The sequence below is a fragment of the Denticeps clupeoides genome, chromosome 20, assembly GCF_900700375.1.
Source record: "Denticeps clupeoides chromosome 20, fDenClu1.1, whole genome shotgun sequence".
NCBI classification, from domain to species: Eukaryota; Metazoa; Chordata; class Actinopteri; order Clupeiformes; family Denticipitidae; genus Denticeps; species Denticeps clupeoides.
In genome coordinates, this window is record NC_041726.1 from 1,707,043 (window position 1) to 1,733,795 (window position 26,753).

At 47.9% G+C, this 26,753-nt stretch overlaps 3 protein-coding genes and 1 non-coding gene across 6 annotated transcripts in view; 1 reads left to right on the forward strand and 3 right to left on the reverse strand.

Annotated features, from left to right (window-relative positions):
* Nucleotides 1-2,634, reverse strand: med10 (mediator complex subunit 10). Its single transcript, XM_028964608.1, has 4 exons — nt 1,557-2,634; nt 1,321-1,404; nt 336-438; nt 1-260 (listed from the first exon to the last, which is right to left on the reverse strand). Exons 1-4 carry the CDS (start codon nt 1,676-1,678, stop codon nt 165-167), a joined length of 405 nt encoding a protein of 134 aa, XP_028820441.1. The 5' UTR covers nt 1,679-2,634; the 3' UTR covers nt 1-164.
* Nucleotides 874-975, reverse strand: LOC114770924 (U6 spliceosomal RNA). The gene has a single exon (XR_003743509.1). It is a non-coding gene; the product is annotated as a U6 spliceosomal RNA (small nuclear RNA).
* ube2ql1 (ubiquitin conjugating enzyme E2 QL1) overlaps nt 2,546-26,753 on the forward strand; it is a 26,159-nt gene continuing 1,951 nt past the window's right edge. Inside the window, exons 1-3 of one of the 3 annotated variants that reach the window (XM_028964605.1) lie at nt 2,549-2,892; nt 2,973-3,712; nt 8,556-11,701. In XM_028964605.1, coding sequence (XP_028820438.1) covers nt 3,071-3,712; nt 8,556-8,687 — 774 coding nt within the window. In that variant the 5' untranslated portion in view covers nt 2,549-2,892; nt 2,973-3,070 and the 3' untranslated portion in view covers nt 8,688-11,701. Of the gene's footprint in view, nt 2,893-2,972; nt 3,713-8,555; nt 11,702-26,753 lie in introns of those variants that run through there. The other 2 variants (XM_028964606.1, XM_028964607.1) reach the window with 2 other exon arrangements.
* nsun2 (NOP2/Sun RNA methyltransferase 2) overlaps nt 20,134-26,753 on the reverse strand; it is a 23,836-nt gene continuing 17,216 nt past the window's right edge. Inside the window, exons 14-20 of the mRNA XM_028964603.1 lie at nt 25,580-25,788; nt 25,297-25,389; nt 24,559-24,694; nt 23,890-23,970; nt 23,422-23,560; nt 23,142-23,181; nt 20,134-20,718 (exon numbers count right to left, since the gene is read on the reverse strand). Coding sequence (XP_028820436.1) covers nt 20,436-20,718; nt 23,142-23,181; nt 23,422-23,560; nt 23,890-23,970; nt 24,559-24,694; nt 25,297-25,389; nt 25,580-25,788 — 981 coding nt within the window. The 3' untranslated portion in view covers nt 20,134-20,435. The remainder of the gene's footprint in view (nt 20,719-23,141; nt 23,182-23,421; nt 23,561-23,889; nt 23,971-24,558; nt 24,695-25,296; nt 25,390-25,579; nt 25,789-26,753) is intronic.

A 26,753-nucleotide genomic window follows, 5' to 3' on the forward strand; every position in this document is an offset into this window, starting at 1 on the left:
ATAATACAAAAAACTAAGCAACAAATTAGAAAAACAACGCTGAAGAAAAACAATTACATTAGAAAGTGACGTCATTTGTAGGATATTTTGTCTCTGAAAAATGGTACTTCACATATAAACATATTTACATCCTGCTTATTAAAATGCCAGCTTGCCGCAGTCCGCTATGACGGCGGGTCATCTCCATGAATGGCCTTATATTTAGCCATTTCTTCTGGAAATACCTTTCCAAGCTCTGAGATCAGAAGGCTTTTGAATTTCTGGGAAAATGGGAGACAACATAAGACCAGGCCTGCTTAAAACAAAGGCGTGACCACGGAGCACTTTTTACTTACCGTCATGGTATCAATTTTCCCCTTGACCTGCTCGTTCTTGGCCAACGCTCTCTCCAAACACTCTTTTGTGTACAGCTGTGGATTGCGGCCCTGGTCAATGTACCTGCAATGACGATTTCACTGGTGTTAAAGTGTCCAGCACTGAGCACGTTTCCCCACGTGATGGATCCATTTCAGGAAAAAATGGCTCAGTTAGCTGGGGCAGCGGTGGCCAGGAACCGGAAGGAGTCCCGAACTGCCGAGGTGCCACCGTCCCCACACACTGCTCCCCGGGCGCCTGTCATGGCTGCCCACTTACAATCAGTAGTCACAGGGACAGTCCTGGATCAACTTCAGAAAGTGAAGCGATTGTCATTGTGAGACACTGCAGCACAGCACACGGTGACACAGTGAAATGTGTCCTCTGTATTTAACCATCACCCTTGGTGAGCAGTGGGCACCATGACAGGCGCCCGGGGAGCAGTGTGTGGGCGCAGGACTTTGCTCAGTGGCACCTCGGCAACTCAGGATTCGAACTGGCGAACTTCTGAGGCGCTTCCTTAACCGCTAGACCATAAATATGATGTGCGTCATTCTTTCGCAGGGGCCATGCTAATCTTCTCTGCATCGAACCAATTTATTATATGTGCAGCCACAGCAAGAACTTGGGGTTTAAGTGTCTTGTTCGGGGACACGGCGGAAGCGGGTGGGATTTTAATCTGCGACTCCTGGTTCACATCGTTTCATCCACTTTCACCTCTCCCACCAACCGATGCAGCTATAATCTGTCGTATCTATAGGGGTCTTGCATTCATCAGACATCCTTATCCAGAGCGACTTAGTCAGTAGTTACAGGGACAGTCCCCACCTGGAGACACACAGGGTTAAGTGTCTTGCCCAGGGACACAATGGTAGTAAGTGGGATTTGAACCTGGGTCTTCTGGTTCATAGGCGAGTGTGATACCCCAGCAGGCTACTACCACACGTATGCAAAGTATACACTCACTCAAACACCTCCAGTGGGACATTGATGTCATGCAGCTGCTGTCTGCACTTCTCCACGTCCTGGAGTCCCGTGATCATGCAATTCCTGGCGAACAGAACACAACAAAACAAGGTTTCACAAACGCAACAACAGTACGGTATAAAAAAGGAGAAAACGGTAGAAAAGGCCTCCTGCGACGTGCGGTGTGAATCGATATTTTGAGACGATCTTCGGGTGTTTTGAGGAGGTTTTCTTACAGCTTCTGGTTCAGCACCGTCTGGCTGCTGGGCTGGAAGTCGCTGACGATGATCCCCAACTGTCGAATGTTTTCTATGAATTTCTCGAGGTGCTCCTCCAAGTTGTCGAACTTCTCCGCCATGTTTCCGACGCGGTTTGTGGCACTTTCATTAAACTAAAATATCAGAGAAAAAATACATAAACCGGTTAACAAAGAACTGCTAATACGCGACCGTCGCACACGTACTGCGGACGCGCTTTCCGGCACCGAACGAGCCAATCAGCGCTGCGTGTAACGCGTCTCCGTGACAACAGCCAATCGCAGGGAACCGTAAACCGTGCGCTACTGCCGTGAAAGCCGCCGACGTCAGGTTTCCCCGAAGGGCCCTCTGACGTCGACGTCGTTTCACGTTCGAATTTCGACCTGCTGCAGCATGAAACTGTCCAATCCGGTCTAATCCACCAATTAGGTGTAATTCATTTTCTTCATGGAATTTCTATTTAAATCGTTCTGCACTACACCATCGTCGTGGAGAATTAAAAACATGACGTCATATCTACGGACGGTGTGGTACACGTTTTATTGACAAGAAATAGTCTGGACGGGTCTTTAATTCCTGTAAATACGTGTAAACAGTAACTGGCTTCACACTATGTTGATTCAGCCCAAATGCCACGATGACTGTGGTCGTCAAAATCCTTCACATTTCTGCTTTTACCTCAGTCTTTTTTACTACCTCGTTCGTGTTAACTCACGTCCCTTGCTTCTTTTGCCACATTACGTTCATGTACATCCACTGTCACATTGTAATATTTGGTCTTATTGTTGTATATAAATATATATATATTTTTTTTTTGCCATAACGCGATTATTGCAGCAGGGCATCCCGACCCCGTTCACCGGGATCTCTGATCCGCTCCGCGTTTTTACTCCACCCAGACGCCCGCCGCCGCGTCGCTCCAGCGGGCGCCCGTCGGCCGAGCCGCAGTAAAACGCGGAGCGGACACACCGAGCGCAGGACCCGGAGTCGGCGCCCTAAGCCCCGCCCCGCCAGCCCAGCGCGGATCCCGCACGACGCCGCGATTATTCATTCCGTCCAGGTACCGCGGCGCGCCGCTCCGGCTCCGGCTCCCTCCTGCACCCCCGTCGTTGTGCGCGGCCGAGGCGGCGTGTGAAGTGCGGCTTTTAGCGGGACACCGGTGCGGGACTCCAGCGCTGCCGCAGCCGCGTCGACGGCCGTGAGCCCCGGATCGAGCCGCGGGGTCGAAGGAAGGTGAGTGGCGGCACCGCTGCGGTCAATACAAGCGAATAAAAAAAATATTAATCGTCCCAGAAACAGATCAATAATAGACAAGGTGAGTATTATCGATGCCAGATCGGTCCTGCTGCTTGATTGTTAAAATGATGGCTTTTTTTTTTTCTTTATCTTCTGGAGACTTCCGTCCGCCGCAGCGATGCACTGAGGACGTCGGGCTGCATGCGAGCGCCCGGTGGTCGGATCCCAAGCCTCGTTCCGGGAGAACCAGAAGAAGCATGGCCACCCTCCTGCGCAAAATCGGCCTCATCCGCCTGCACGACCGCGACACGGAGGACCCGAAGCACCACCAGGGCTCCCTGAAGGGCACCAAGGGCAGCCAGAAAGGCGGCAGCAAGCACTGCAACAGCAGCAGCGAGAGCAGCATCCTCGGCACCCCCGAGATCAAGGCCAAGCAGGGCAAGGACGCCAAGGAGAAGGCGCAGCCGGGGGCGGGCGGCAGGGCCGGCGTGGCCCCCCCGGCGCCCCACCGGCAGCACTGCACCCAGGTCCGGACGCGGCGGCTGATGAAGGAGCTGCAGGAGATCCGGCGGCTGGGCGACAACTTCATCAGCGTGGAGCTGGCGGACGACAACCTGTTCGAGTGGAACGTCAAGCTGCACCAGGTGGACAAGGACTCGGCGCTGTGGCAGGACATGCGGGAGACCGGCACCGAGTGCATCCTGCTCAACGTGGCGTTCCCCGACAACTTCCCCTTCTCGCCGCCGTTCATGCGCGTCCTCACGCCGCGCCTGGAGAACGGCTACGTGCTGGACGGCGGCGCGATCTGCATGGAGCTGCTGACCCCGAGGGGCTGGTCCAGCGCCTACACCGTGGAGGCCGTGATGAGGCAGTTCGCCGCCAGCCTCGTAAAGGGACAGGTGAGCAGCCGGGACCTGGCAACCCGCTCCGTAGTGCGCAGCCAAACCTCTAAACCGCTACGATAAAGGCGGACTTGAAAAATGATATAGATTATATAAAAATGATATAAAATATGCGAGTGATTATTGGACAAAAAGTGATTATTGGTAGTATTGGACAAAATTTTGATATTATTATATTTTTCCCTGGAACGGGTGATTTTATAGGAATAGACCTGGCAACCATAGGACTGACCTGGCAAACAAACGTATTTATTTAATTTAAAAAAAGGGAGAAAAAAAACAAGATTTAAAACGTTTGTAGCAGTTTGATAGACGTTTCGTTTGTGCCCAAATGTTGATACTATAATTTTGTTCCCTAGAACGGGTTTTTTTTTTTTTTTTTTTTAGGAATGATTTGGCAACCACAGGACTGACCTGGCAAACAAACATATTCGTTTAATAAGAAAAAAAAAACAAGATGTAAAACGTTTGTTGCAGTTTGATAGACGTTTCGTTTGTGCCCAAATGTTGATACTATAGTTTTGTTCCCTAGAACGTTTTTTTTTTTTTTTTTTTAGGAATGATTTGGCAACCACAGGACTGACCTGGCAAACAAACATATTCGTTTAATAAGAAAAAAAAACAAGATGTAAAACGTTTGTAGCGGTTTTTATATACGTTTAGTTTGTGTCCAAATGTTGATATCATTTTGATCCTAGACCGGGTGGTTTTATAGGCCTGACTTGGCAACCAGAATAACAAACATACAAAAAACATAAATAACAAACAATAACAAAAATAAGAATAAAAATTCAATAAGATGTAAAATGTTGGTATCGGTTTGATAAACGTGTCATTTGTGTCCAAATTTTCCGACGTTTCGTCACGGAAATCGGCATAGCACTGGTATCGAACCGTTAACGAAGCGGCAGGAGAGACCGTGGCCACTCGCAGCGGGCTTGTGTGAAAATGCTGATCTGAGGTCGGTGTCGGTCCACCGCGTTCCAGCTTTCAACCAAGAGCGATGCAGCACGCTTCCCCGAGAATAATCTCGTTATTGCAGAATAATGCTGGTATGCGCTGGACAAAATGGCTGTCCCCACACCCGCCACTAATATGGTGTTTGTTCCTAAAACCTTTAACCATGTTTCATGTCACGTGAGTTATATTTTTATTTCATTTCTGCCATCTGAGATGTTAACATAAGCACACGTGGACAATTTCTAGTCAATTCTAGCCTTCAAAGGTTTTTAAAGGTTGTTAAATGTTTTAATATTTTCTGTCCCCGTGCAGAAACCGGTGATAAAATGCACCGGCGCAGCGTGAAAGCGGTGTGGAATTCTGGTGCACGCAGGGCGTCCACGCACCCCCACGTCCAGCCTGTTTTCTGTGACGTCATACGTGCAATTTCCGCATGGCTGCAGGCAGCATGTGAAATAGAATCTCGGCGCGATAACGGCACCTGGACCGGCCTGCGGTGTTTCGCCGTCGTCAGACACGCCGGTTAATCCGCTCATGCCGTCTCGCACGTTCATCTTGGCGTTTATGGACGGCGGGCGGAAGAAAAGGCCCTGCAAACTTCTACACGACTGGTGGCATCCGGTTCATCCAGGCCTGCATCCATGTAGTGTATTTTATCGATTTGGGATAAGTGTGAAAACCCCGTGTCCTCTGCATTTAACCATCACCCTTGGTGACGGTGGGCAGCGTGCGGGGACGGTACCTTCATCAGGGGGACCTCGGGGGTCGGGATTCGAACCGGCAACCTTCTGTATGCTCTAGTCCGCATCCCACGTCAATTTCACGATGCATTCTGTATGGCGACAGGAAATGTATCCTGTGTAGTATTTTTCCGTGCAGATCGCATATTTTCTTATGCAGTAACTCATTAAAAGTCGTGTTAATTAAATAGATTTGGTTTATTTTATTTTTTTTAATCAACGTATGACATTGCACGAATGCAAGCTCGCACGCTCTCCCCATGTCGTATTGGGTTTCCTCCGGGTTCTCCGGTTTCCGCCTTTTGGCGAGTTCGCCGTGTGTGTGTGTGTGTGTGTGTGTGTGTGTGTGGCGACCCCGAGTACAGAGGTTATGAGGTCATATTGCATCTAAAAAAAAGGATTCAACGTTTCACTTGTCGGCTGTTTGGTTGTCTGTGATTTATTCTTATAATCCGACGTGCTCGGAATATTTCACTTTCACATTACGGAATATTTCACTTTCACATTACTGGAGACCAGTATAGATGGAATTTAGCAGCGTGGACATGGGACGCCGCTGCGCCCGGTTCCGTAGCCAGTCACCCCCCCCCACCACCCGCCCCCCGGCGCGTGGGTCTTACGTAATCTCGTGACCGATCTCCATTCACAAGATTACCCACGAGGCACTGCGCCCGAGTGTTGCATCAGGATCCGAATAAGCCGCCCCCCCCGAACACGATATCCGTTAATTAAAGGCCCGTTTGCGCCTCTTAATACAGAAATCATAGGCCTTCTGTGGGCGGAACCGAGGTCCCCGTCCCTCGCGTTACTTCTGGGCCGTTACGTCGTGTCCCACACGCAGCCTGGGGCATTAACGGGCTATTTCTATCCGTCAGTCTCTCTCTCTCTCTCTGTTCATGACTATGTCAGTGCTCCTCCCCTCTGGCGTTGAGATCTTGCCCCGAATGGCACATTGAGATCTCACGTAGTCCCGGCCTCCGCAACGCGCTTTCCTGAAAAAACGTAACGGTGTGTGATGGATGGGATCCATTCGTCTTCAGACGGCGGTAGTAGAGCAAGACGAATTTTATTTTCTTGTAAAATTATATTATCAACGAAAATGGGTGTAAGTAGCCTAGCGGGTAAGACACTCGCCTGTGACCCAGAAGACCCAGGTTCAAATCCCACTTACTACCATCGTGTCCCTGAGCAGGACACTTAACCCTGAGTGTCTCCAGGGGGGGACTGTCCCTGTAACTACTGCCTGTAAGTCGCTCTGGATAAGGACGTCTGGTAAATGACGTAAATGTGAATTGATTCATATTAGATCGGGAAAAAAAAACATTTTCCGAACAGAGGAGGATCCCCTGGGCCGCCCAGGCCAGCGCCTACGTCAGACTTTCCACCCGGAATACGGCCATCCGCCGTCTTTAATTCTGGCCTTTCGTGGCATCGTGTTAATACCAGGGTTGAGTAGAAGGCATGATGTTGGATTAACTTTTTTTAAAATGAATTCATTAATTGCCGAATGAAGGAGCCTCTCGCTCATATCGTTGATCTTGCGACTGTTCCGCAGTAAATGTTCTGGGAATTATGACAGCAAGGCCTCGGACAGCTCGTCCCTCGTCCTCTGGGTGGCCAGCCTTCATTAGGGGACCTTCACCCGCGTTTGCCTTCTGGTCCTGGGTTTGGGAGATCATCGCTTTTTAGAGGGTCTGAAGACGGAACAGCATCTCCGGTGGAAACCAGCGCGGCGCCCTTGTTGTCCGTGGCCCCCGCGGCGTTTTTCCGGCCCGTTCCTGCGACGTTCTGTTGTTTAGCCGGGAAAAATATCACAGGAAGTCCACGCACGAAATTAGTAAGAAAGTCGGATTTCTCCGCCTTTCACAGAGCGGGAAAAAAATACATCCGCCCTTCCAGCGATTGAATTAAGCATAAAAAACGGAAAAAAACCTTTTAACTCCCAAACTGCAATGGGACCCATGGTCCTCTGCATCTCCTCCAGGCTGCTGATCGCCTCCGGTGCCTCGGGCTTATACACTTTTATGATGGCCTTGCTCACTCAAGCATATCAATTATTAAAAAACTATTTATTTAGTTTTACTTTTCAAATGAAAGGGCTTCAAATGAAACTAATTCTACATCATCTGCATTTCCATATGCAGCTACATTAAGCTCTTTCGTGCGTATTGTTTAAAACGTAGCACACTGGAAGTGTCCGGAAATATCGAATTCATTAGTTTTTTCCAATCATAGTTCTTCTCTTGGTATAGTGCATTAAAATAATATCATTTTTTTTTTTAGCCCTAATAGTAGTTTTGTATTGTTGTAATAAAAGGTTCCACATCGTGATGAAAATTCCACGTTTTATCATTCGGTTGGCAGTTTTGCCGCTTATATAGAATAGAATAGAACTGAACGCCTTTTATTGTCACTGTACGACTGTACAATGAGATTACAAGCAGCATATATGTAGAAAATATTGCAGAAATACAAATAAACACGATACGATACGGCAAGGGGCAGGAATTACAAGTGAACTGTCGGCGTTATATATAGATGTGGGAAGAATAAATAACGGAGTTTGGTTTTATACACGGTGTTTATCTTATATGGTGTGTCTGTGGGTCACATTTGTCCCCATTGTTTCGAGTATTTACTGTAATGATGAACATGTGGTGAGTAGTGAGTGTTGGACGGTGAGTGAGTTATTGAACGGATATTGCACAGTATTCAATGCTGATAAATATTGATATTGATATTACGACAATAATAGCGTCCGGACGTCGCTGGACTGTGTTCTGGACCAAATTCGGTGCACGTTTAGAGAACATCCCATATAAGCACCATCTATCTGGGGTGAAAGTAGCCTAGCGGTTAACACACTCGCCTTGGAACCAGATGAACCAAAGTCCCAGGTCCAAACCCCACTTACTACCATTGTGTTCCTGAGCAGGACACCTAACCCAGAAGGACTGTCCCATAATTGTACATTTTTTTTTCTAGAAGAATTGCAATTATTTCATGAGGCTCCTGAGACTTCCGTGTTGAATTAAAAAATGGTCTCTTGCTCCACTTTGATGTGTTGTGTGTGTGTGTGTGTGTGTGTGTTGTGTTGAATTGGAAGATCCGTCATCAACGTTTTTCCTTTCCACCTCCAGGGCCGGATCTGTAGGAAAGCAGGCAAATCCAAGAAGGCCTTCAGTCGTAAGGAGGCTGAGGCCACTTTCAAAAGCCTTGTGAAGACCCACGAGAAGTATGGCTGGGTTTCCCCTCCGGTGTCCGATGGTTGATTACACCAATGGGATCTCCTTACGTGGCTTTTTCATCTTTCTTCTTCTTCGTTTTTTTTTTTTGTCTCACCACAAAATTTTACTATGAGGAGAAAAAAAAAATTCAAAATGGAAAAAAAGCGCGACCATAACACACACTGCACCATTATAAACGCTGTCCATCCTCTACGTCCGTGACCTCATCTGCTCCAGCCATTCTGTCCACGGCTGGAGGCCTCACAGCGACCATCTCATGCAGCTCATGAGCGGGTCGTTTTTTTTTTGTTGTTGTTTTTTTAAAGCGAAACGGAGGACCAGGCCTCGGGGGGAGGGCGGGTCCACGAGGAGATCGCCCCGCCCGAGAAAGAGAACCGCCCACCTGCTCGAACCCCCGCCCATCCTGCACCTCTCGCCCTCTGTCCATTCCGCCCCCACGTTCACACGCAAGTGACTCTGTATTTAATAGGTAGGCGGATTAGTACGGCACGTTATGGGGTTCATTTTTTCTTTTTTCCCCTCCCTCCTTCTTCTCCCTTTTTCCCTCTGGCTGTGCGATTTTTTTTTTTTTTTTTTTTTTTTTTTTTTCACAGTTCAATGCAACATGAAGATTGTAATTTATGCGGAGCGATTGCTCTCCTCCTCCTCCTCCTCCTCCTCTCTCGCGTGTGTGTGGCTAAATTCAGACGTCGCCGTGTTGCGTAGGTGGTCGTTTCAATACAGTAAAAAAACAAGACAGAAAGAAACGTAAAGAATAATCTCCTGCTTATTAACGGGTTGCGTAAAGAGGAACGCGGCGATATGCTGCACCCTCTCCGTTCATTATATCATCTTTTTATTATTTATTACTTCATTTTTTGGGGGGAGGAGACCAATGGCATTTTTTTTTTTTTTTTTAAACCAGATATCTGTGAAGAATGTCTAAGCCACTTGGTGAGAACGGGTGTGTAGTCGCTATGGTGACGTTCATGTGGAATCGGTGTGAGCCAAATCAGAAAAACCGAAAAACACAGCACTGTTATTATCATTATTATCCAATGTTGTGAAATGTATTTACTTTAAGTAACCTGCAGCCGACCGAAACCCACATGAAACACGCGTTCAAATGCTGACCCATTAAAGGCCACCATCACGGCATGTTAGGGCATGTTGTCGTGCCGCCCACGTTGCCCTGGCATTACCCTGGCATTACCCTGGCATGGGACAGCTTAATCAAAAAAATGCATTAGTGATGTTATGCCTCCGAATGCCGTTCATGCCCCTAAATGGGAGGTGTTTGGGCAGCCGGGTTAAAAAATTTTTTAAAAATTTAAAAACATAAATGGAGGACAAAAGCACCGTGACCGGGTAAAAACGGCCCTTTTGAAAGGATATTTGGATGGGTACCCATCCGTCCATTTTCTAAATCCACTTCTTCGGGGCTTCAGGGATGTCGAGGCCTGTCCCAGCAGTCCACCATGCTCCAAGCCTGGGAACGACCCCAGGACGGAGCAATTTGGCTCGCAACGCACCCCTGTTAGCATCAGTCATGGGCCATGCATGCATAGGAACAAAACGGAGCAAATGAACACACCAGGAGACTTCCAGGCACCGAGCAACCCTCCCCTCCACACTCCAGGCAATCATCTGAAAATGCTGCTCAAGTCGTAACGCATCAGGAGTTTCAGAGACAGAGGAGGACTGGGTAGACCAAGTCCGGGGGCTTCTTGTTGGCAGATTGGTTGGTATTCGTATCCTGCGGCCTTCGGAGCCAACCCAATGACATTAGCATGTTAAATGCGTAACCGCAGTGACTATTTATCAGTTTTCAGAAGCTTTGTGTGTGGTTTGATAAATTGTTGGACAACCGGGTATCGGGCTGCATTGTCTCTGCTACTCTGCATATGGGACGTATTGACCACAGTAGACGTCAAGAGGTCCAGACTGAGAACCACCAGCAATCAATTTTAAACTTAGTTTATAAAAACGTCATTAAAGTTCATTTTCTGGGTCACAAAACAACAACTCAAGCTACAGATAAGTTAATATTTTAATAGTTTATTTTACGCGAATCCTGAATACATACTTGACCTGACATGAGCGAACAAGCCCCATGTGCTTCTTCTGTTGTAGTGCTTTGAAAATAGGGCCCTCAGACCTGTTCCTTCACTGGACTGCTGTCTTTGTCGGGAGTGGGATACTGCAGGGGGGGTGTTCTCCACTGAAAGCTGTTGACGTTGTTACTGTAGAGACGTTTGCGGCGCATCTAATGCCAATTACGTAACGCACTGGGTGGCCTTTTTGTATCTGGTATATTAAAAAAAAAAAAAAAACGCTACTTGCTTTTGGTCTTCTCCACACTGTTTGGGCAGTCAATTTATTTAAAAGAAAAAATACTACTAATAAAAAAGATGATAATACAGAAATCGTTTGTGTTCCTACGAACGTAGTAAGATGGGACACTGTAGCAGTGAAGAAATATAACGAGTCGAAATATCTCACCGTTGGGTGTTTGCCGGTTTAAAGAGCATCATTTTGTGATGTAGTTTAGATTGGTAGTTTACAGGAACTAACTAACGGAGTTAATTGTCCAACAGTTGAGATGATTCAGTTGTATTTTATCTGCATGTGGTTTTGTGCTTGTTAGCTTAGCTTTTATTTATTTATTTTTCTCTTGTTTCGTTTCGGTTTTTCAAGAAAAGCAAGAAAACTATGAAAAATGACATTTTCTTTCCGTTTTCTGTCCAGGTTTCGTTTTTCTTTGCCGTCCTAAAATGTTGAATTGTGTTATCTGAATGTTCGTGTTTAATTTATTTGTGGTTTGCCAAACTGAAGATTTTGAAGCATGTTGCAGGTATTGTCGCATATTAAACACAAAACGGAGGAAAAAACAGAATGAAATGTACCTGGGTTGAACGCAGTATAGCGGTCTCGGGCTCTCGGGCGCTGGGAGATCAACTGTAACTGGAATAAACATTTTACCGAACTACACACTAATGATGCAGGTCGTGGTCGGAGCAAAACCAAACAGGAATGTGCAATAAAAGTTGCTGAACATACACGTGTCTGTTTGTCCTCTGCTTCAGTGCTCCCGAACTGATTATTTCGTTTAAAGGAACGATTTGGAGAGTTCTGTTTTATATATACGTACACCCGCACTCTCCGGCCACTTTATTAGGCACACCTTGCCAGTACCGGGTTGGACCTTCAGAACTGCCTTAATCCTTGGTGGCATAGATCCAACAAGGCACTGGAAACGTTTCTGGTCCAGATATTGGTCCATGATGCCATCCATGATGCGGATCTCCTGTTCCACCACGTCGTGAACGTGCTCTATTGGATTGAGATCTGGTGCCTGTGGAGGCCATTCGAGTTCGGTGAACTCACTATCATGTTCAAGAAACCCGTCTGAGATGATTCGAGCTGTATGACGCGGCGCATTATCCTGCTGGAAGCAGCCATCAGAAGATGGGCACACTGTGGTCCTAAAGGGATGGACATGGTCAGCAACAACACTCAGGTAGGCTGTGGCGTTGCAACGATGATCAATTAGTACCAAGGGGCCCAAAATGTGGCAAGAAAATGTCCCCCCCACCATTACACCACCACCAGCAGCCTGAACCGTTGATACGAGGCAGGATGGATCCATGCTTTCATGTTGCTGACGCCAAATTCTGACCCTGGCATCAACGGAGATCGAGACTCACCAGACCAGGCGACATTTTTCCAATCTTCAGGAGTGGCACCCAGTGTGGTCTTCTGCTGCTGTAGCCCCTCTGCCTCAAGGTTCGACGTGTTGTGCATACAGAGATGCTCCTCGGCATGCCTTGGCTGTAACGAGTGGTTATTTGAGTTGCTGTTTACAGAAACTCAACCACTCAGCTCGAACCACTCTGACCTTTCTCCTCTGACCCATGGCATCAACAAGCCATTTTCGTCCACAGAACTGCCGCTCACTGGATGTTTTCCCTTTTTGTCGGACCTTCTCTGTAAACCCCACTTACTACCTGAGCAGGACACTTAACCCTGAGTGTCTCCAGGGGGGGACTGTCCCTGTAACTACTGGTTGTAAGTCTCTCTGGATAAGGACGTCTGGTAAATGCTGTAAATGTAAAAATGTGTGTGTGTGTGTGTGTGTATAGATATATAGATATAGATACATAGATACACACTCCAGCTGGCCGAGAACTACCGTCGGTTGAGGGTTTGGCTGTGCGGAGCGTAACTGTACCCCAGGGTAACAACAGGGTGGTAAATAGAGTATAGCTGGTTGGAATGGAGTGTCCTGAGTGTATAAGATGTCTCTCTTACATTATACATGTACTTTTTCTCTCCGGTGTTCACATTGCGAGTTTTACGCAAAACTCAAATGGGATGCAGCTTACGTAGCGATAGGTCAAATTCCTCTTGTGCGGCGTCTCTTTGGACCCCTTCCGCATTATTTACAAGGTCCTCAAATTCTTCATCCCTAAGCAACGTCTTCCCCTCGGCCTCCTGCTAAATGTTTTTTTCCAGTCGGCCCAGTTCGCACATTTGTCTCGGAATAACTTCCTGCTTGTTCGGTCTTCTTCCGTGTCTCCGTGGTGGCGTGGACGGCCGTGGACACTGCGTTTTCTTTTTCGACATTTTTTTAAGATGAAGTTTAAGATTGTGGGGCAGTCGTTCCGGGCGTAATATTTGCTGAATGGCATCAGGTCACCACCGTTTCTTCCATTTTGAACCCTTTTGATGTGATTTATAGAACGTGGGACGCGTGACAGACGAATGCGAAAACCCACCGACGGGCTGCTGTCAGCGGTGAAATACGCCTCCAATGCAGGAAGTGCACGTTGCACATCACTAATTCATGTTTGCCGGCAGCTGTGCTAATGGAGAGCGTTGCATGGGCGTCCGGGGAAATTACTGGTCTGGCCGTGGAGCTCCAGGGGCCTGCGGACAACTGCCTGGCGACGAGGACCTTCGGTAAGGTGGTGCAAGATCTTCCCACGTTGGACTGCCTGAAAGTTGAGGAAATGTTGTGCACTCACCGGCCACTTTATTAGGCACACCTTGCCAGTACCGGGTTGGACCCCCTTTTGCCTTCAGATCCTTGGTGGCACAGATCCAACAAGGCCCTGGAAACGTTCCTCAGAGATATTGGTCCATACGAACATCCATGATGCGGATCTCCTGTTCCACCGCGTCGTAAATGTGCTTATTGGGTTGAGATCTGGTGACTGTGGAGGCCATTCGAGTTCAGTGAACTCACTGTCACGTTGAAGAAACACGTCTGAGATGATTTGAGGAAATGTTGGGGTTGCTGCACTGTGGTGTCGTTCTTCACCAGCAGGAATGGCGAGAACCTTCTCTGAAGGTTCTACGCGCAACCACGGGGCGGAGGGAGTCGTGGAGGCGCGGCGCGTTGCGGAGAACCCAGGAGAACGTGACGCCGGGCAAATTGGACTTCGCCGGGTGACCTTTGCTGGCGTCAAGATTAGCGAGGCGTGGTAAAGGCGAAACGTGCCCTTCGGCGAATCCCCGGCCTGGAATCTGTCCGGGCAACAACGCCGGGCCTCGCGTAACCGGGCCGCTCTCCACGGATGATTAAAAGTGCATGAATTCGCGCGGCCGAGCGCCTTCAATAATTCAGGCCACGGCACGCCCTTTTTATTCCGTTTTTTGGCTCCACCCCCAACCCGCGGTAAACTCCATCAGAGCGAGTTGGCAGATGCCCTTGAATCGAGGCCAATTTATTTATCCGCGACATATGGCGCCCGAGAACACAACGTCATTTCCAGTGGAAACTGATAAAGAGTTTGAGAACCCCCTCCTGCCATTTGCATGGCTGACATTTATTTAAATGCCTTCGGGCCATTTAATAATGTCAACACCTGCTTCCTTAATCTCAACAACGGATTTATTATTTTTTTTTCTATTACTATTTTAAAATTGGACGTATGTACAGTGGAGCGTCGCGATGTTTCCATCTGCAATGCAGCAAAACCTCAAGCCTCCACGCATGCAGGAGGCCCGATATCGATATCACCATTGGAACGGTAAATCAACGGAAAACATTGGCGCGGGTTCTGGATTAGTTCCATGTCCCGGTTAGGAGCCGTCTGGCCTGAGAGTGAAGCACCGAGGCTGCGGCACCCGTTTCATTAAAAATACATGCAAACTACGGAGTTCAATCATTTGTGTGGATTCTAAGTAGCCCGACCACAGTCAGATGCCCTCGGCAGTCGAACTAACATTTCGTTTCTAGAATTATCACGGTCATTTTTTCTGTTTGCTTCATATTTTTTCATTTACGTTTGCTAGTGCATCACCAATCATCTAATAATGTCCAGTGCTTCAGCTTTTACAAACAATAAGGTTCGTTCCGTGTTATTTCATATCCATCTAAATCATCCTGAATCCTACAGTTAAGCAAGTTTGGCGCTTAGATTTGAAACGAATGATTAATACTACATAGGACTAGCATGTGTGTGTGTATACGTCTATGTGTGTGTGTGTGTGTGTGTGTGTGTGTGTGTGTATATATATATATATATATATATATATATATATGGCTGAGGCAGAATGGGGGTCCTTGCGACACCATCTGATGGGTTCAGAGACGAGGTTTCGGGATTCGCGGTGCCACATACAGTATTTAGACGGCATTACAGCAGACTGCATGAAGCGGGGAGGGAGGAGCCGCCGCGAATCCCGAAACCTCGTCTCTGAACCCATCAGCTGGTGTCGGTCTGCGTTACGTAAGGACCCCCGTTCTCCCTTTCAGCGGCCCGCTGTCTGCCAAGCGGCACCAGCGCTCATGAATACTGCAGGGCTGTTGCATCAGGGCCCGAGTAGCAGATTGTGGCAAACTATTAATATTTTATGGCACAGCGCATGTGGGAAAAATGTATTTTTAGAGGCTTTTGAAAGCCGGGTAGGAAAACTACCAACACGCCCTCTTGCTTTTGCACACACACACACACACACACACATACAAACACACACAAACACACAGAGCCCAGAATAAATGAGGAGTGGCCACAGACAGTAATGTATGTTGGTCCTGCTGTCCTCTGTCATACGGGGAATCTTGCTCAAGGTGATTTCCTCTTTCGGGCCTCCCCAAAGGGACGAGACTGATTTATATTAGAACTAGAAAAGCAGCACAGTACTCCAGCATCAGGTCTACTGTATTACTGTATCTGTGGTCGGTATGAAATAATGGCGTAATCACAGCTCAGACCTTGTGTTTGCAGAGTTTTAATGTTCTCCCCATCTTCCGTGGGTTTACCCCAGGTTCTCCGGTTTCGTGAATGGATTGAAGCTAAGCGGTTAAAGACAGTAAGTGAGTAAGAGAGCGATAAAGTGTTAGTGGGCGGGGTCATGCAATGGCTCCAGGGCATTATCAACACTTACATATACATTTTACATTTACAGCATTTACCAGACGCCCTTATCCAGAGCGACTTACAATCAGTAGTTCCAGGGACAGTCCCACCCTGGAGACACTCAGGGTTAAGTGTCTTGCTCAGGGACATGATGGTAGAAAGCAGGGTTCGAACCTGGGTCTTCTGGTTCATAAGCGAGTGTCTTACTCGCAGTGGATTACTCTCCGCCCAAAAAACAACTCAGAATGCAGAAGTGCTAAAAAAAACCTTTAATTGTTTCAAAAACTCCACGATTCAGTACTATAGGGTTCCAAGTCCTGGCTAATAGTTCTACGCACAAGTAAACCGTACACGTGTGTAAGGTGTTTAGATCAAGTCTTTCATTTATTGTGTTGTACTTTTTAACAGTCATTTGCATTGTACCTTCATTTAAATGTGCTAAATGGATTTATTTCATGTTGTTATGTCTACTGCATAACTTTCCCGCTCCCGGATCACATTGCACGGCCATGACGTAACGATGGGGCCAGTCGCTCAACGCCGCGTCACATGACTCGACTCGAATTAATCTCACAATCCTGGATTATACGACTCGGGATTATCGGCCCACAACAGCGGCGCGGTGATATTAGACTGTTTGACGCTCCATTCTCCTCCGCCCCCGCCTCTCTCTCTCTGCGTTACCTAGCAACAAGGGTCAGCGGTCGGAGTGGGCGGACGAGCTCATTTCCATCTGCTGCTCCGGCCCACGAGGCGTGGACCAAGGCCAGGTCAGGCCAGTCCAACGGCGCGAGTAAATAAGACGTCGGGCGCGCGAACCCATAGAAACGTTCCCGAATGAAGAGGGAGGAAGGGGGAAGAAGATGGAAAACCTCGACGTTCGGCGGCTGCTGCCGTTCTCAGTGGACGGAACGGGGTCACCTTCTACGGTGTCAATTACCGCGGCCTGCCGGCGAATCCTGCACTTTTAATGAGCGCTGCAGCCGATTGATCAAAACATGGGCAGAGTAGAAACGTACGAATATATGCACGTAAAACCAATTCAGTCTCTGATTGCCTGGCGGTTAAGGAAGCGGCCCCGCAATCAGGAGGTCGCCGGTTCGAATCCCGACCCGCCGAGGTGCCGCTGAGCAAAGCGCTGTCCCCACACACTGCTCCCCGGGCGCCTGTCATGGCCGCCCGCTGCTCACCAGGGGTGATGGGTTCAATGCAGGGGACAAGTGTCACCGTGTGCTGTGCTGCTGTGTATCACAAGTGACAGTCACTTCGCTTTACTTTAAAAGACAGGCTTGAGGAGGGAGAAAATCACATAGCACCTCCGGCAAGGAGGAATTCTAACCTTTTGATTTCCGTCTCTCCCGCCCCTCCATCACACTCGGTTGACGGGGGACGTCGAGCTGCTGCCTCTTGTCTTTTTGTGTGTGTGTTTGATTTTGCGTCGGGAGGGGTGGGGAGTCTCGATCTGCTTCACCTCTGTTACTAGGCAACACCTGCAGGCATGTGCTAAATAAAGGCCCGTAGGCAGGCTGGTACGGTCCAGTGCTACGCACCCCTAAAAGATTCAGTGTGGCCGTGCAGTACTTGACATCAACGTTTGAGCCCCGTTCATCCAATCACCGAGCTGCATCGTTTCACCACTATTCACTGCAGCCACGACGGCTAAAGAAGAACCAAACCGAACCTGACGCCACACTCAAGCTGCAGCAAATTCACTCGCTTTATACCAAAGGGGCACGGTCCCTGGTGGCTTTCTAGCAAAAGCAGCCTCGAGTCTCGGCCCTCCTGACCTGCCGAAGGGACGTCTGGCCTGTGGTCTTCTTTGTCATGACAAGTTGGGCCTTATCCCAACTTTGGCCTTTGGATAAAAGTGTCTGCCAAGTAAAGTAAAGTGAAGGTGAAGCTTTGTACCGGCTGAAGGCCACAGACCATCACCTGAGCGTTCTTCGAGATGAACATAATGTTGGTGGCGGGCTGCTAGGTAATGGAGACCCCTCGAGCAAAAATCAAACCGCAGGGTCTTTAGCGGTTTTCAATATCAGCCAGATTGTTGTGAAATTTGTGTTTGTGTTGGTGTCCGGGGCGGGGCGGGGCGGTGGAGGCCGAGCGGTGGAGGAAGCGGCGCCGTAATCAGAATTTTTCCGGGTTCGAATCCCGAGCCGCCAAGTTTGCCACTGAGCAAAGCACCGTCCCCACACGCTGCTCCCCGGGCGCCTATCATGGCCGCCCGCTGTCACCAAGGGTGACGGGTTAAAAGCAGAGGACACATTACATTGTGTCACCGTGTGCTGTGCTGCCGTGTTTCACAATGACAGTCACTTCACCTTCAAATGGAGACTATTTCCATCGCTTTTCCGTGCCATCTAAGCAACTTTCCACTTACAGAAGACATGAAATTGTTATACAAGTTCCTGGGTTGGAACGACGGGGCTAATTGTGGGACTGACGTCTTGTTTTATTGAATGCCGCACCGCATGGCGACGAAGCCGTGTACTAGATGGCGGCGTAGGACAGATGTGTTCGTCTCTTAATCCCTGCATGAGACACAAGCCCGTGCATCTACATCATTGCATAAGCCTCTCGTTACATAAGTCGAAGCACGCGCCCCGGCATCAAGCGGGAGAAGACGACGGAGCTGAAGGACGTCCTCTGATTCCCAGGTTCTCAGAGCGGCGCTCCATCGCGTGGAAGAGACAAGACGAGGCTGGCAACCGGGTGGAAAGATCACACAGAGGCAGGAGGGTTTGTTAGTTGTACGTGACCTGCGGGTGACCCCCCCCTCTTCGTGGAAGCAGGAGTCCCAGCAGAGGACGCCGTCTCCTGAGAAAACAAGCGCGCGAAGGGAGACGGGGGCGGGGACTAAATCCACTGAATCGTTTTGGGATAAGCGGTGGGATTTGGAACGGTGTGAACGGATACGAAGGACCACAGGGAGACACTGGGTGGGGGAGGGGGACGTACAGAACTCTCATGGAGGAGGAATTCATTAGCGGAGCGAGCTGGTAGCGAAGGCTAGGATCACTCACACACACACACACCGAGAGAGAGAGAGATGGTTTCACGTCCTTAGCTGACTCTCCACAGAAATCCACGGAGAACGTTCTTCTGCTGTCACCCATCCTCCAGCATGACGGGTTTGGCAGTGGGACAGTAATGGTGTGTGTGTGTGTGTGTGTGTGTGTGTGTGTGGGGGGGCGGCACACAGCCCTCCATGTGCTCACCAGAGGTAGCCTGACTGCCATAAGGTACGGAGATCAGATCCTCAGACCCCTTGTGAGAACATATGCTGGTGCGGTTGGTCCTGGTTCCTCCTAATGCAAGACAATTCTAGACCTCGTGTGGCTGGAGTGTCAGCAGTTCCTGCCAGATGAAGGGATTGATACTATGGACTGGACCCGCCCGTTCCCCTGACCTCTGGGACATCGTGTCTCGCTCCATCCACCAACAGACTGTCCAGGATTGGAGGATGCTTTAGTCCAGGTCTAGGAGGAGATCCCTCAGGAGACCATCCTCCACCTCATCAGGAGCATGTCCAGGCGTTGAAGGGAGGCCATACAGGCACGTGGACTACACACACACACACACACACACACACACACACACACACACACACACACACACACACACACACACACACACACAACTCAGCCTCATTTTGACTTGTTTTAAGGACATTATATCAAAGTTGGATCAGCCTGTAGTGTTTTCAACGACGTCTGTACATTTAACTAAGTATTTGATATGAATATTTCTTTCATTCAGATCTAAGATGTCTTATTCCCTTTATTTTTTGAGCAGTGTATCTAAATTTATTTTAACACTTCTTTCTTCTTCGCATCTGGTTACTGGTCATTATAGTCAACTGCTGATGCCCATGTGAGCAGTATATTCCAACTCATTACCTTCTTGTGCTCAGCTGGGGCCAGTACGGATCTACCAGTACACGTTTGGTTTTTTTGGGGTGGTGACAATTCAATATCAGTACCATTTTTAGAAAACAGCAAGGAAACAAATAAATAAAAGGCCAACTCCAACGTGATCACACATGAATTGCTTGTTTGAAAGTCAGGGGCATTAAAATGTCTGACCATAAAATTTATCCACCCCCAAAAAAAAAAAAAAAATTAAATTAGCCCAAAAAGAACAGCTGAACCAAAAAAAATATGGAGTTTTAATCTTTAATTCCCTGGAGTTTCCTCCCAAAAAGATATAGATGGCAAATTAAAATTAATATGCACAATTGAAACAAATTTTCATAAAAAAAAAAAAATAATAATAATAAAAGTAGCTCATAGCGATAAGGTAACGATTCCAAGGAATCATCAAGGTACATCAGCAGGGGGCGCAGTTAATGTTCGCCAAAATAAGAGAAGCTCCCCTGCGCCCAGATGAGCTGGAGCTTTTTCCATCGGCCTCCTGTAACCGAGTCTCAGGTGTTACTTGCTGGGCCGGTCCCGTTGGAATCGGCGCCGTTTTCGCCGCGGCCCGGTCCCTCCTGGCCTTCGGCCACCGCTTCTCCTGCCCCATCTTCGGCGGCGCCCTCGGGGGCTTCGGACGAAGCCTCGTCTGCTCTCCTGCCCTGCTTGTGGAACACCTCGACCCCGACCATGCGCAGGTAGTGGAAGCGTTCGTTCCGCGGCACGAACGCCCTTATGGAGGTCTTCCCCCGCCAGCCGCATAGCTCTATGGGACACTGAGGAGCGTCCGGATTGCTGTGGAAAGAGGAGAGTTCTCTTAGGAAACTACTTACGTCCACGGGATGGATGAGCTCTTGATTAGATTAGTTGTCATCTTGGAACAACATTCATCTTTACTCTAAGACTTAAATAAGCAGAGCCGTCATTAAATCTGCATTGAAGACACGGTCCTAAACCAAAAGGTGTCCAAGGAAGCAGACAAATTATCCACGAATTCTAGTGAAAATGGGGAGAACCGGACCAGGTCCTCGTATTAACTATATTAACATGCTGGCAAGTTAAACTGCTGCATCGGGCTGAACGTGCAGGCTTCTCTGAGGTTATAAGTGCAGGAGTGAGACAAATCTGACAGACCAGCTTCAAAAACACACGTGACACGCTGGTCATTCAATTTAAGATAAATGTTAAGGTATCGGCTAACGTTGGCACAAAACATCTGGAACGTGCTGTGCTACTTGTGTTATGCACGTTCAGACTGAGGAGTTCCAGGATCTAAACTCATGCGGGAGTTCTACGGATCGGATCTCCCCCAGGATCGCTTTTCCAGTTTCGTTCACAGCGCCAGCAGGAGCTGTGAGGTAACGCAATACGGTGACATTTAAGAGTGACATTTAACGAACGCAAAAGCTCTGATCGTTTTTCACTTGTTGAGTGTTACTAGTCTGAACGAACGTGCATTAATGATGAGACGGAATGGCGGAAAAGAAGAAATAGGCTACTGAGGGACGATGGGTACTGTTTTCACAGTGGAAAATGGCTTGAAGCAGCACCCTTCCGTGTGACGGGAATGCGGAGAGAAGACGCTAACTGCCCCTTCTTATTTAAGATTGTGCATAGCACCCCAAAACAAGCGATCCTGTAACTCCTGCGGTGCCAATACATCACAAACTGGCAACATCTGCCCAATAGTCATAGGAATTGTGAAATAAGTTTAAGTATAAAATGGATTTGTTTTAAATAGACAGGAAAAAGGGGCATGAGAGTGGAAGGACATGACCGAGACTGTTAGAACAGGATTGAAAAAAAACACGGCCCTTTTACCAGACGCCCTCATCCAGAGCGACTTACAAATCGGTAGTTACAGGGACAGTCCCCCCTGGAGACACTCAGGGTTAAGTGTCCTGCTCAGGCACACAATAAGCAGGATTTGAACCTGAGTCTTCATAGGCGAGGGGAAAATGGGTTCTTTTATAATCATCATCAGGATATGATGTGTTTTCGTGCCCGGGATTACATCAGGAATGAAACGTCATGTCCGCGCCGCTCTAAATTCTGGAGCAAAGACTTAAAACATTTACATTTACATTTACAGCATTTATCAGACGCCCTTATCCAGAGCGACTTACAATCAGTAGTTACAGGGACAGTCCCCCTGGAGCAATTTAGGGTTAAGTGTCTTGCTCAGGGACACATTGGTAGTAAGTGGGATTCGAACCCGGGTCTTCTGGTTCATAGGCGAGTGTGTTACCCACTAGGCTACTACCACCCAGGGACACTAAATCATTAAATGGGACTGAACAGGAAACGCTGAGTGCTTTATAGTGGCGAACGAGGACGGGCCGTTCCGCGGGCACATTTGCTCTCATCACGGCCCTCGCAGCCATAATTCAGTCAGTACCTGATGTAAATCGGGCAGAATTAGGGTAGCGTCTGGGAGGTATTCAGGTGCGCCCAGACTTATTATAAAGAGACGTTAAGCAAGCGGTTTTGGGTCAGTCCTGGCACAGCAAACAATAGAAAAAGTTCTATTGCTCCTCTGGCCTACTTAACGTCTTTCAACACCTGCGTATACGTAACAGTGCTACGCATGCATATGCATAGATACACATGCACGCATACATACATGAAATGCAGATAAACGCGTCTAATCTGTTTATGAGACAATGGGAGCACCAGGTACAGTAGATATTTTCATGGACAGGGCAAACCGACTGCATTTAGAGTGTCTGCTGAGACCAACAAAGCCCTGGTGATGCTGCTAGTGTGGGGGTGTAATTGCTGCACGGCGTTTGGCGCCACTGCTTGTCTTCTGTGCATTTGTTTTGCTTAGAAGAAAAAAAACACAATCATTGCGCAAGAAATCTTGATTTTGGCTTTTATGAGGGCAAGACGGCAACATGGGACAGGTACAATGGCATTTTAAAGTAAATGGTTGGTAGTGGCCTAGTGGGTAACACACTCGCCTATGAACCAGGAGACCCAGGTTCAAACCCCACTTACTACCATCGTGTCCCTGAGCAGGACACTTAACCCAAAAAATTGCTCCGGGGGGGGGGACTGTCCCTGTAACTACTGACTGTAAGTTGCTCTGGATAAGGGCGTCTGGTAAATGCTGTAAATGTAAATGTTATTCCAAAGGAACTTAAACCGCCTGGGAAACGACGGATTTTGTACAGTGGTGCATAGGGAACCGCTTTGCAGAAGGGGGAGGGGCTTACTTTGTATCCGGCTGATATCGTAAAACGATGCTGCCCATGTCTGTACAAAAAATAAATAAATAAAAATTAATAACATTATAAGCAAACATTTTAATGACAAATCTAAAACTATAGACTGACCATATGGCCAGTATGGTCAGGAAATACAAGTACATCCTCCCCCCTCCCACAACACATGGAAGTGGTTTTTAAAATGCTTGTTTAATAGTTCTGGTTTGGCCATGCCTACTCCAGCACATTAACATTAAATCCAGAGCCAATGGACCAGGAGGTCACTGACCGAGCTTCTTGGCCTGGGCGTGGGCGTCGTCACTGAGCTTGCTGAGAAACGGGTTCTCCTGGGTCAGCAGCACCTTCACGTCCTCAACGCCGATGTTGACGATGCGAGCGCGGATGTAAGGGAAGAGTGTGTAGATTCCCTGGAGGGTCACATTCAAGAACACACACGGCACTGGAACAGCTGAAGCTTAACGGGAGGCTCCAGAGAACAAAGTGGGTCTGCTCATGCATCCACACGAGACCATGGTCACAACTGAAGTCCCTCCCCGAACATGCTTGTAGAGTGCATACCATCTAGACCACGCTGGCATCCTAATTAAATACTTATCCCTCAGTTACACTGTTCTGCTCGAAAAGGCACCATATAAACGTCCTCCATTTCATGTAGGATCGTGTTCGTGTCCTGTAATGGTTGTCACAGATGACCGGGTGAGTTCTGCGGAGCCCGCGAGCTCAGAGCAGGTCTTACCTCCTGCGCCAGCCTGAAGGCGCAGCCGAACGGCTCGCTGTCCTGATTCCGCGACCACACCTTCACTCCGGTGTTAATGATCTGTGGTAAAAAATAAATAAATAAATAATAATAAAAAATTTTTTATATATATATATATATATATATATATATATATATAAAAAAAAAATTGTGCTCGCTTGACACAAGCAAATGAAAATCCCCAAGTGGAAAGTGGAATTTAAGGTGCTTATGAAAATAATAACATTATATAATAATGAAATAAAAATAATAATATTGCACAGGAACAAGAGAGAGCGAGCGAGATGACATGTCTTGTGGGGCAGCGGTGGCCTGGCGGTTAAGGAAGCGGCCCCGTAATCAGAAGGTTGTGGGTTCGAATCCCGATCCGCCAAGGTGCCACCAAGGTGCCCACACACTCAACACTGCTCCCGGGCGCCTGTCATGGTGCCCACTGCTCACCAAGGGTGATGGTTAAATACAGAGGACACGTTTCGTTGTGTGCAGTGTCTCACAATGACAATCACTTCACTTTCACACATAAAGGTGAGTGGCATAAAACAGGGTCACGACTTTGTAGTACACTCTTATGAACCCTGCGGGAGTGTGTGTGTGTGTGCCTGTACCATCCATGTTTGTGTGAGGGAGAACTCTCTCTCCGAGTCTAACCTTGATCCTCTCGCTGTTGTTGAGCAGCACGTTGCGGAGCTCCTTGGACACCATGTACAGGTGCCTCTTCTTCCCCTCGTGCGTCCTGGTCAACACGTTTAATTTGGGGAAGTCTGGGGACAGGTCATAGAAGGTCCTGGACGGCAGACAGGACACGAATCAGAACGGGAATAAGCATACACTTCCAGTCAAAAAATTTTTTTACATTATAGAACAAAACTTAAAGACACACGACTGTGATAAACTAAAGAAATAGCAAACAAAGCAAAACGTTGAGGCTCTCAAAATCTGTGTGTAAGGGTGGGCATATAGTGAGTATACTCTATTTAAGGCAAGTTGTTCCATGTGCGATGGAGTAGATGAATATATCTTGACCAGAAAAAAAATAAGGGCATGAGGGCCCTCACACAGACACCAAATGTGAAGACAAAACATGGGGTAGAAGGACGAATTACAGAATGAGGACAGGACGCGGCAAGACAGTATCACAAATTAATAAAATAATTCTGCTTTTAGTTTTTAAAATTGTACTTTTTTTTTTTTTTTCCCCGCAATAGTGAGAGTGTAGAGCACGAAGAGGACATGAAAGAGAAATAATGAAGGGAGGAACACACACTCGGGAACATTATTAGGAGTTCCCAGCCTTTTGAAACTGGACTCCTACATTCACACTCGCAAGCTCTCTCTCTCTCACGCACAAACACAGAGGCGTTGTGTAGCGAAGAGCGGGGCGCTCACTGGATCGGGGGAAACACTGGGTCGTCCTCAGTCAGGAACACAAAGGGGTCTTCTTTGAAGCCAAAGAGCTTCATCTTCTTTGAAGGCGGAGGGCTGGAACAGAGAGGGCTTCATGTGAGGGGAGGACGTGGCCTTCGTGCACCAGCGGGGGGCAGGATGGAGGTAACTCTTCTGGTTTTAATGGGATTCATTCTAAACTTGAACTTGATCATGATTTCAATATGAGGTCCGCGACCCCTTTCGATCTGGTCTCATATTCGCCCACCAGACGCACGCAACTCACCCACACACTCCTCCGTTTTTTTTGGAAGCCGGTTCTTCCGTCTGTTCACCAGCATCGGGGTCTACAGTTGGCGTCTCGGAAGGGGTCCTCTCTTCCTCGCCGTCCCTTTCTGGCTCGGCCATCGGGGGCTCGGCGGGGGCGGGGTCATCCACTGGGTCATCAGCGCTTGCGGTCCCAGCAACGGAGGACGCGGTCTCCTTGTTGCGTAGCTGAAACAAATGGTAACAACAAAAAAAAAAAAAAAAAAAAAAAAAAAAAAAGACATGAATTATGTACACAAGCAAAAGATGCTGAGAGGCACAAAAAATCTGAAAACATGCACAAGAGCACTGAACTGTGAACCTACTCAAAACAAAACAAATTAAAGGTCCCATTAACATGAAAATGTAACATTAATACGAGTTCCCCCAGCCGTTCAGGGAGCGGCAGCTCAGCCTGTCGGATCTGGAATTTGTCCCCTTATGATGTCATAAGGGGAAAGGTTACCTCGCGTCTCTCATTCTTTTTTCCACCCAGAGAATTTCCCACCCTGCCCCTGAAACATCATCTTCACTGACCGCCATGGCTTCCAAACGTGTGAAGCAGCGCAGTTGCTTCAGTGATTGGATGTAAAAATGAGCACAAATATATATATATATTTTTTGTTTAGTCACTCGAGATGCTGAAGAAACAGCGGATTCATTAACATTTTTTCTGGAAAAACGTCGACACGACTTCCTGTCTGCGCCAAACGTCATTTTCGAGAATACCCGCTCAACTTCTATAGGCCGCTCTCCTCCTCGTGCCGCCTCTCTCCTCCTCATTAGCATTTAAAGCTACAGACGGTGAAATGGCGCGTCCTGGGAAATCTCACTGTGGGACTGGATCAAAGTAGCTGAAATTCTGCACCAAGGCCGAATTTCAGAAGGTGACTTCAGATACAGTACAAGGGGACCATATAAAGGCAAAAAAAAAAATTTTATTCATGTCATTAAAGAATAATATTTCAGCTAAGTCAGTTCAAAGTCTAAATATTTTATGACAACTCATTTAACAGCACAGATTGCTGGTTTCTGCAACTTTGAAAATGGTATATGTAGGAACGTATATCAGAGATGAATTATTAAAACACACATATTAGGCGGGTCACAACCGGCAGGGAAACAGTCTTCGCCCCTTTGATGGCTGAGCGTCT

Excerpts from the sequence above, each read along its gene's own strand:
- med10 (XM_028964608.1), bottom strand. The coding sequence starts at position 1,678 with ATGGCGGAGAAGTTCGACAACTTGGAGGAGCACCTCGAGAAATTCATA. Across the intron at positions 1,405-1,556 it reads ACGGTGCTGAACCAGAAGCT|GAATTGCATGATCACGGGAC; the intron begins GTAAGAAAACCT and ends TCTGTTCGCCAG. Across the intron at positions 261-335 it reads GGAAAATTGATACCATGACG|AAATTCAAAAGCCTTCTGAT; the intron begins GTAAGTAAAAAG and ends CCATTTTCCCAG.